The following is a 10,339-nucleotide window of genomic DNA, read 5'->3' on the forward strand; positions in this document are numbered from 1 at the left end:
ACAATATATCCTGATATCATTATTTTCGTCACATAACAAAGGTTCAATATAGAGCTGCAGCTAAGGATTATTGTGTCATTTTTTTGATTAATCGAGTAATCGTTTGGTTTTTCTTTGTTTATATGGAGCAAAGAAACCAGAAAATTGTCACATTTAAGAAGCTGAAACGATCAAAAATCTTGTTGAAAAAAGCTTAAAACCGATTCATCGTTTATCAAAATAGTTGACAATTAATTTAGTAATCGATTAATTGTTTCAGCTCTAGTGCATAGTCGTTTTCTGTCCATGAAGACGACATGGAAGTTTAAAACCACAATTTACTTTGTCATCTATGACGGAGTATTAGGGCCAAACTTAATTTTTTTTTTTTTTTCAATCTTTCAAGAATAAAGTCGTACATTTTGATTGGGGGCTTCACAAATAAAGAAACACTTAATATAGAAACTGAGTAATCAGCGGGGGGGTCATCTCTTTTGTGGAGGAGGAAATGGCTGATAGTGGTCGACTGCAAGCCATCGCTGGTTAGATCTGTGTGATGCTGCTATTACATAATAATACATTAGCTAATGATGAAAAAATTACGACTTTATTCTCGAAAGATTGATCCCCTCTTCGGTTTGGCCCTAATACTCCGTCGTAGTCATCAACCTTCTTTCACGAGAAGAAAAACAACATTCTTTACATGTCTGACATTTATTATGATCATGTTTTTGGCCATATTGTCCAGCCCTAACTGCAAATACCTGCTACATATGACTCGTGACGCAGAGCAGAACCACGCTCACATTAATAACCGCGTTGCTGGTATATTTCTTCCGACTGTGAGCTAATCCCCTTTCTTACAAATTAAACGGAATTACCCCTCTTTGTCTGCTGTGTGTGTGTGTGTGTGTGTGATGAATAGAGGCTTGTACTGTTGGATGTTGGATCGAGACAAGTGCAGTAACTGGGGCATTCATAAAGAGATTATTATGTCTGTGCCGATGGGAACACGGGAGCTCAGTTCAGGAACCACAGACTCATAGACTCTCTCACTCTTAACCTGCTTCACACTCGACAGCCTGTAAGCGTATATCTCTCTCTCCCAGCCTCGGCGGACTCTGTAAACTCGGCAGAAGTTTGTAACTGTATCTTGAGTTCAGGGGAGGGTGGAGCAGATCGTCTTCACCGGGATAGGTCTGTTTCTCTGCAGCCGGCAGGGGGAGAGTGGGCAGCTGGTGTCAGTGGGTCAGAGCTTTTTCTCACACAGCTCCACCACTCTTCACATCATCCGAGAGGGAAGTCACACACAGGAAGCCTCTGAGCGGATGGAGAGAGAGAGAGAGCGAGAGAGAGAGAAGACAACACCTCATGATCCGCTCATGAGCACATGCAGCAAAGGAGGCCTTTTCTAAACCGAGTGGACTGTGTCTGAATTAAAAGCTGTCTGGTGCTGGACTGACAGGCCAGGATGTCACGGCGGGACCAGAGGTTTCGGAGAGGGATGAAGGGAAGGTAGGAAAGAGCCTCTGTTGTTAACTGATGACATATTGTTGCATGTGTAACAGAGAAAGCAGACAGTGTAACACACACTTTTAAGTCAGTTAAAGTCAGTTACAGGAAATACCGTATGAAAACTGTAGCCCAATACTTCCTCAAACACGTCTTTAACAGTGAATCAATACGGATAACGAAAGCCTCTTTTTCAATAATCTCTCTGCTTTCACATCTTCTTAAGTAGATTACACATCATAACAACAACAGGAAACATCACTGTCCTGTGAGCCATGCAGAATAAATGCCCACACCAGTACTATAACGAAAAACAAACATTTCTTCAAAATGCTACTGTTTTTCCCCATCTTAAAGGAAGTCCCATGGCAGGATGAGACGTCATTCAATTCTTAACATTTGACCTTTAGGTGCTCAGGTTCCAGCTCCACTTTTAGAGACATAATCTCCCAACAGAGAGGAGATGAAGAAATAGTTAAAGATTAAAATGGAGAAAACACTTTCACTATGGTGAAGTTAATTTGCCCGTGCTGTTTCCAGAGCTTTTGTAATGACCAGATGTTTGAAAAGCGGGATCACAGATGTGTAAGCTGAGCGGTTCCACATCCGTCGCCAACAGCATGGCACAGCGAGTCGGTCAAAAATAGACCTGCAGCCGTCTAATGGTTTTATTATCTTGTTATTTCCTCAGTAACGAATGAGAGGCAAGACAAACGGATCTCTCACAGTGCTTCCCATAGTTCACTTACATCCCCAGCAAACAAGTCCATTATCAATCAATCAATGATGCCCATATATTTTCTATTTTAAGATCATGGAGCAGAAGCACAAAACACAGTCACCACAGAAATGACTGACACCGATGTTAACATGACGGAGGATCAATGTTTGTTGTGTAACAGGACTGAAGTAGTGCGGCAAAACTTTTCATTCTCCATTGTCAGAGCAGCGTGGCCTTTACAGTACAGTTGGAGCCAGGAGGGAGGAAACATGGAGCTGTGTTCTGTTCAGGAAGTCACCTCCCACCTCTCTGGGTGTAGTGTTGGAGAGATAAGAAAGCACTTTTTTTTGGTAATATTTTACATATAGTTTTAACTGATGTGATGTCTGCTCTTGTTTTGGTTCTGTCTTGTAACCTCTGAGTGGCTATGCTCATGGGGCAATAATGTAGTGTCATGAATGTAGAGCTGCAACTAATTATTATTTTCATAATCGATTTTGTTGATTATTTTCTCCATAAAATTTTAGAAAACCCTAAAAAATGTTGTTTCGTCAAACCTGGAAATGATGATGTTCTCAAATGTTTTGTCCACAAACCAAAATGATTCACTTTTAATGACTTCTTTGTTATCCAGAGCAAAGAAATGAAGAAAATACTCACATTTAAGAAGCTTACACAATCGGAAATCTTGTTTTAATCATGAAAAAAGCTTCAAACCGATTCATCAATTATCAAAATAGTTGTCGATTAGTTTAGTAATCGATTAATAGATTCATTGTTTCAGCTCTATGTGAGTGTGTAAGAGTTAGTGTCATCGGATGGCGATGCTGCATCGTTACAACAGAGGCCTTTGTGTGTCAGAAAGGACGTAAACAACTGTCTACTCTTTTCACTCTCTCTGCCATTTCCTCTTTCTTGAAAAAGAAAAATGCGAAATACAGGTCTGTTACAACTTCTGTGGAAGCATGTCAGTGGGTGATGATATAAAGCATTGTGATATACTGTATTAGCTACACTATAAATAAGGCAACATATTGTGATTTTTTTGTTATACTTCTGTTCTGATTTGAATTGCTTCAGTTCAATATTTACTGTGTTAGATTTAAAAACAGGATACCACCAAAATATTAACTTCTATACTTAAATGTAAAGATGAGAACAAAAATATATGAATTATTTCTCATGTTTATTTAGTGTATTGTTTTTAATAGAACTTTTAAAAACAACTCAAAACACCTGTTTCAGACTGCGATTTCAATTTGTAAAACAATGTCTTACAATGCACAGTTTTCTTTGACTGTAGTGAGAGGAGTAGAAAGAGGAAGAGGGAGAGAGAGTCAAATGGCTGAAAATACAACACAAAACCACACTCTAGAATATTTCCATAGCAATACGGTGCTTCAAAGAACCGATGAAGTATCGTGTCACAAAATAACAATAGTGTGATATTTCCTTTCAGCCCTCATAAGTATATATAAAAGGCTCATTCTCAGGGAACAACTTCTATTATAAAGTGTGCTGGTGAAGAAGGAGGAAAAGCTGGATCATCCTCCAGCGCAATCACACTGTTACACTTTCGCAGAATCTAACAAGTGAAGAGAGGAATGACGGGGGGGAAATCACTGACACAGTACAACAACACGGTGTGTTTAAAAATAGGCTAAAGAGGAGAAAACCTGATCCTGTGAGGGAGGATCCAACAGGTCAGTTTTCCTCAAGTCTTGTGTATTCCATCACTGACACGGCGGCTCATGTTACTTTTGCTTCCACTGAAGTATCCGTTTCCATGACCTCATTGACTGACTGACTGGTCTCTCTCTCTCTCTCTCTCTCTCTGCTTTAGGTGCTGCGACTGTGGCTGTATCCTGTCTCACTGGTACTATGAAAGAGAGGGACAGCTCTTCTGTAAGAAGCACTACTGGGCACGTTACGGGGAGCACTGCCACGGGTGCAAGGACACTATCACCACTGGACTCATTATGGTGACATGATAATCACTTTTCTTTTTTTAGCCACCGGCAATGACACAACGACAAATTCAATGTGTATTATTTGGATGACAATCCCAAACTGACACTCAAAATGAATGCAAACTTCACTTTCATGGACTATGCGAGTGTGTAGTCCCATGTGATGCAGATGCACATTCCATTTCACAACATCACAGTGAAATACCCAGCAGAGACGTCACCTTGGCAGATAATCCTTCCTGTTTTCCTATAAAACATTTGGAACTCAGCCAGAAGCTATATTGATTCACAGCTGGTGGACTAATTTAAAAATAGCTGCCTCATTGATCAAGCTGACCCACCAGCGTTATGTAATATTTATGGCCGTACTCTATTATATTACATGAAACACCAAGCGTTACAAAGATGAATTCATGCATTCAAAGCCTTCCTGCCTCCTTGGTCCCCTGCTGATGTGAAAATAAATAAATAAATGTTTCTCTCTTTCAACTCTCAAATCAGAGGATATCCTACTGAAAACATCCTGACATAAAAAGCTATTGATGCAGGAATGCACAGAATGAACTTTCAAATATTCAGAGCTGCATGCGCAATAAACAATATTATTCCGTTGGTCTGTGCATTGTGTTTCACCGGGCTGCCTCTCCAGGTGGCTGGAGAGCGGAAGTACCATCCGGAATGCTTCACTTGCATGAGCTGTGACATGTTCATTGGCGACGGAGACGCGTACACGCTCGTCGAACACACCACGCTCTACTGGTGAGTTTAAAACAAACAAAAAAAAAATTTGCTTCATGAAAGTCTATGAGATTTCAGATTCGATTACGTGTCCCTTATTTTTCCCACCATTCTGCAGCGGTCACTGTTTCTGTCGAGGTGTGGTGTCAGCCGGGAGCTCGGCTTCCCCGCTCACCAAAAGTCACCACATGGTGGCGCTGGTGTCTCTCCCACCCCATGCAGGTGGCCGACGCGGCCTGACTGTGGCAACTGACCTCAGTCAAGACATAAGCCCGATTGTTACTGTGACAGAGTGAGTGTCAGAAGTCAATTTTCAATTCAGTAAGCTTCAAAATCTCAACCAAGATGCCTCTGTCATCCTTTTCTGTCTTAATCTTAACTCCACTCGTTGACTCATTCTCCATCAGGCTCGACTCAGCCGTCCTTAGCCCAGACCTGCTCTCCTCGGTTCACACTGGGGACCGAGTTCTTGAGGTCAACGGCATTCCTGTATGCAACATATCTTCAGATGAGGTAAACATTCCAACCACGTACTGATTTAGCAATCAAGTATAAGTGGTCCACAAAGTCTTTGAATTGCTGAAAAATCTGAGTGTCTCGAAAGCTCAACAAACTCTTTCGTTGTCTAGATAGACTGTGTGATTCAGGACACAAGCAGACCACTGCAGCTGACCATTGAACACAACCCCCAGCTGCCTAACGACGTCCATCACTCAACAACTCCCCAGGACATCGACTGTCCCGACTCCTGTGTGCACAACAAACTCGCCTCAACCCAGAAACTCCCGAGTGTGGAGGAAGAGCCAAGTCCAGGGGAGGAGATGAGAGATGAACAAACTAGAATGAACGTTTCGCCGCCTCAGCAACAAGGAGCCACAGGAATGCGATCCAGGCACATCCTGTAAATAACGAGTCATGGCCTTCTCAGATTCATTGTTCTCCCTTTTCTCTCCGTCTAAGACTTTCTTCTCTTTCCCAGGCGCAGCTGCAGTATAGACAAGTGTCCTCTGTCCCCTGGAGCACTGTCACTTTTATCTCAGAGGAGAGACATGGTTCGCTCCGAGTCTCTGCGTGCAGACCCTGGAGAGCGGACTCACCGCATCTTCAGACCATCAGATCTCATTCACGGAGAAGTCCTCGGCAAAGGCTGCTTCGGACAAGCGGTAAAGGTAACAGAGTTTACTTTTTATCAACATGCTGAACAACTGTGCACCCGTTGTCCGTCCTTTACAAGAGTGACTCTGAATGGGCGACTTTCTATTTCTGTCAAGGTCACGCATCATGAGACAGGCGAGGTGATGGTGATGAAAGAGTTGATCAGATTTGATGAAGAGACACAGAAGACTTTCTTGAAGGAGGTAAGTGATCATCAGAATAGCAAAGGCCATGAAAACAGCATTGGGGGAAATTGAGTGAAATAAAATAAAGAGCTTTTCGTTCTCAGCTAAAAATCGAGTTGTGCCTGATAAGAACCAATCATTGAATTAATACAGGTAAATGCATCACTGTTTCCAAAGTTCTCCGTTTCTATCAGTCCAAACTAGAGCAGGCCAGCAGATTTTAAACTCATACGAGGCAGCAGTGTTTTCAAACTTCTCAATTTGCAGGACTAAAACACTAGATTTATGTGGACAGCAGGCAAATCCACAGCAGAATTAATGCATTTTTAAAGAAAACAATCGTATAATATGGTTGTAACCAAGGAGAACTAAGGAGAACTTCACTAAGAATCTTTGATCTGGATTTTTACAGGTGAAGGTGATGAGATGTCTGGACCATCCCAATGTCCTCAAGTTCATTGGACTGTTTTATAAGGACAAACGGATACACTTCATCTCTGAATACATCCAGGGAGGAACTCTCAGAGAGACCATTGTGAAAATGGTTAGTTAAGAGTTGTTATGTTTCTTAAAGAATAACGTCAGGGTGAACAAACCCTGTTTGATTATCGCAATCCTTTTGTTGTAGGACAAGGACTTTTCCTGGAGTACAAGAGTGAGTTATGCCAAAGACATTGCTGCTGGAATGGTGAGACATCCATGTCACTGTTTCAAATCCAAAAGGATTCCTCAGTCTCATACAAACTGTATCTAATGTGTGATATATTTCTATCTAAGGCCTATCTACACTCTATGAATGTCATCCACCGAGATCTTAACTCACACAACTGCCTGGTCAGGGAGGTAAACAAGTGGTGAACTCTATTTTCGACAAAGCACTTTGAAACAAATAAGTCTATCTTCTGAATAACTCCGTCTCCACCCTGCTTGTTTAGAACCAGTCAGTGGTGGTGGCAGATTTTGGCCTCGCCAGGCTGGTGATGGAGGAGAGGAATCAGAGCAGGACCTTGTCTATGGAGCGACCCGTGAAGGGGACGCTGACAGAGCTCCGCAGGCCTGATCGCAGGAAGCGATATACTGTCGTTGGAAACCCCTACTGGATGGCTCCTGAGATGATCCATGGTAAGTGTTCAATAGATCAGACTAAAGGTGCTAACTAGTCATCTCAAAAAAAGGACCCCTCCACGGCTAATCCTGATTGGACGCTGTTTACCTCTGATCCGAAACCCCATGGCAGTCATTTTTCTGATCTTGTATCAGTGCCATAACTTCAACTGTTCTCATAACATCATCAGAGTCACAATGGGGTATACAATGGGGAATGTATAGAAGACCTGTTAGTACTCTCAGGTTTAATAGTAGATGTAATGTGAATACAGCATCACCGTTCTCTTCATCACTCTTTTTTTACCTCTGCACTTCACAGGGAAAACGTACGATGAACGGGTTGATGTCTTTTCCTTTGGTATCATGATATGTGAGGTGAGAACATGAAAAATGATCCTAAAAATACTATGCACATGATTTAAAATAATGTAAAGAGTATGATATTGAACTATGTATCTTCTTCCTCTCAAGATAATAGGGAGAGTGAACGCTGACCCTGACTACCTTCCCCGCACAAATGACTTTGGCTTGAATGTTATCAGTTTCCTACAGCAGTACCACCATCCTCAGTGCCCCTCGGCCTTCCTGCCAATCGCCGTCCTCTGCTGCGACATTGACGCTGATAAACGGTACGACTGTAGCACAACTGCACACCCACGTTCAAGCAAAAATGCAAAAAGTTAAATGTAAACATTGTACAGTTGATATTTTATTTCAAAAACTGTCTACTACACAGGGAGCTCGCAAACTTTACTTGGGCTTCTATTACTGGGCTAGAACGCAATCCCACTGCTGTTCATAGCAAAACAATACATAAATTCCATTATGGCTCTTGGGGTAGCTGAACACTGTGTACTCGATGTAACACGATGACTAAACATAAGTACCTCACACACCTTAGGGCATGAACAATTATGGCCTAGCGCAATTTTCAAATCGCAGGAAGCGCAATATGTATGAAAGCCAAAATATGTGTCAAATTATCATTTCAGCTTAAATAATTGTCCTGAACTGAAGAAAAAAACTACTTTGTTACTCACAGATCTGCACAAATATCACACAGTAATCATTTTAAAGGTTAAATGAAAATTGGAATAATTTGAAAACGCAATTTCAGACAAAATAATCGAAATTAGATATTTACTGTATATAAAAGTGTTCAGCCCTAATAAACCTAAAAATGCTATAATCATTTATCTTTATACCACAACAGGGAAAGACGATCATTTCCTGATTTCATTGTAATCCATGAAATATGGGTCAACTTAGAGCTTTTAGCTTTTTTGCAGCATTATACAACAAATACTTTCCTAAGCTGTGTATCACACAAACAAGAATAGACTCAATGTTTTTAAAATTATTGCTCTACAACAGTAACTCCTTGTCTCTTACAGTCCTTCCTTTTCAAAGCTGGAGGAGTGGCTGGAGAATCTCCTCATGCACCTGGACATCGGTCTGCCTCTGCTCTCTGAGGTGGATCAGCTGCGTAGAACCTTTTGGCAAAATCCCAACCACCAAAACCACTGTGAAAACGCCCTAGAGAACACCTTACCATCTCATGAACTGTCCCACTGTCCACAGCCACAGAGACAGAGTCCCGACTTGAAGCAATGCTCGGACAGTGTGAATAACCACACAGAGCCCAAGTGTCCGCTTCAAAGCCAAGACCAAACCAGCACAGCTCACAATCATTTGAATGGACAGCAACACACGTACGACAATCACGATGTGAGGACTGAGCATGGATGTTTGAACTACACACAAGACATACGGCAGTGCTGCAGGCCTTTAAGTCCAGACGGATCTCGAACATGTGAATGCAATGACTCACCACTCCAGCACCAGCTCTTGCAACCACTGCAGGTCAACAGCTCGCTGACAGGACAGTCTCACACGCTCAGGCAGACGTGCAGAGTGCTGTGGGACAGGTCAACAGAGGACAGCTCTTTTCTCTGACTAATTCAATGGCACAGAGGCACACATATCTGCAAAGCCCATTTTCTACCCAACATCTACAGTATGATGACATCAACATATTTGTATCCACTTTCTCCAGAAACTGTGAAACACATAGCACTTTATCCTTTCATCTGTCATTTATTTATCTAGATGTCGTATGTTTTGTTCTCTTAAAATGTTCAAGACCACATCCAATACATCGAGCTGTGAAAACTACAACTTCGTTTTAACAACTAAGTTTTTAACTAGTTAGTTAACGTAATAAAGGAAAAATAAAATTACACTTAAATCACTGTTTTACGTTGAGTCTTTATTTGACATAGTCTCTTCCATAGTAAAAATGCCTGATTTACAGTACGGCAGTAGTCATAAATGTCCTGAACACAACCTATTTAGTGCTGGTCAGAACGTATGGACATTTTTGGTTTTATTACATCTCAAAATTGTAATAAAATTCTTCGAATATGGGACTTTTAATTTGAAATTTCTCAAAAACAGTACAGTAAAAAGTAGGCAGTGATGTTCTCAGCATAACCTAGTCAGTACTGATCAGAACTTATGGACATTTATGTTTTTATTACCATCTCAATAAAGTGTAAATGTAGGACTTTTAATTTGAAACTTAACCAACGGTTGTTGGTACCAGACGGGCTAATCTGAGTATTTCACACTATTTGAAAAACCCTCGTGTCTGACCTTAAATATAGATGATGAGTCCGACTCATATGTGAAGTAACGTCCACCAGTCTTCATTGTCTCTAACAAACTGTTGGCCTCAGGAAAGCAGGAAGTATCGACACTTTACTTCCGCGTAAAAAAGATGCTGTATTGATTGGACTGGGAGGAGTCCTCACTCCTCACTGACCTGAGGCCCAAACACCAATAACTCAATCGATCTTTCACTGTGAAGATGACTCACTCGCGGGGGAAAAAACCCTAACGAACACACGGAAACATCATCAGAGATCCTGTATAGTTTTGTTTCGGAAGATGTTTCACGCGGACAGAGTTTG

At 41.5% G+C, this 10,339-nt stretch overlaps 1 protein-coding gene across 1 annotated transcript; it reads left to right on the forward strand.

Annotated features, from left to right (window-relative positions):
* The first annotated feature begins 1,033 nt into the window (after positions 1-1,033).
* Positions 1,034-9,619, forward strand: LOC122779799 (LIM domain kinase 1-like). Its single transcript, XM_044042423.1, has 15 exons — positions 1,034-1,494; positions 4,056-4,194; positions 4,832-4,941; positions 5,039-5,212; positions 5,328-5,433; positions 5,550-5,821; positions 5,900-6,089; positions 6,192-6,278; positions 6,673-6,804; positions 6,889-6,948; positions 7,038-7,103; positions 7,196-7,382; positions 7,687-7,742; positions 7,839-7,996; positions 8,762-9,619. Exons 1-15 carry the CDS (start codon positions 1,451-1,453, stop codon positions 9,321-9,323), a joined length of 2,343 nt encoding a protein of 780 aa, XP_043898358.1. The 5' UTR covers positions 1,034-1,450; the 3' UTR covers positions 9,324-9,619.
* The last annotated feature ends 720 nt before the right edge of the window (positions 9,620-10,339 follow it).

This window comes from Solea senegalensis, linkage group LG13, assembly GCF_019176455.1.
Source record: "Solea senegalensis isolate Sse05_10M linkage group LG13, IFAPA_SoseM_1, whole genome shotgun sequence".
In the NCBI taxonomy this organism is placed as follows: Eukaryota; Metazoa; Chordata; class Actinopteri; order Pleuronectiformes; family Soleidae; genus Solea; species Solea senegalensis.

Coding starts and splice junctions, on each gene's coding strand:
- LOC122779799 (XM_044042423.1), top strand. CDS start 1,451: ATGTCACGGCGGGACCAGAGGTTTCGGAGAGGGATGAAGGGAAG. Junction 5,822..5,899: donor ATGCGATCCAGGCACATCCT/GTAAATAACGAG, acceptor TCTCTTTCCCAG/GCGCAGCTGCAGTATAGACA. Junction 7,743..7,838: donor TTGGTATCATGATATGTGAG/GTGAGAACATGA, acceptor CTTCCTCTCAAG/ATAATAGGGAGAGTGAACGC.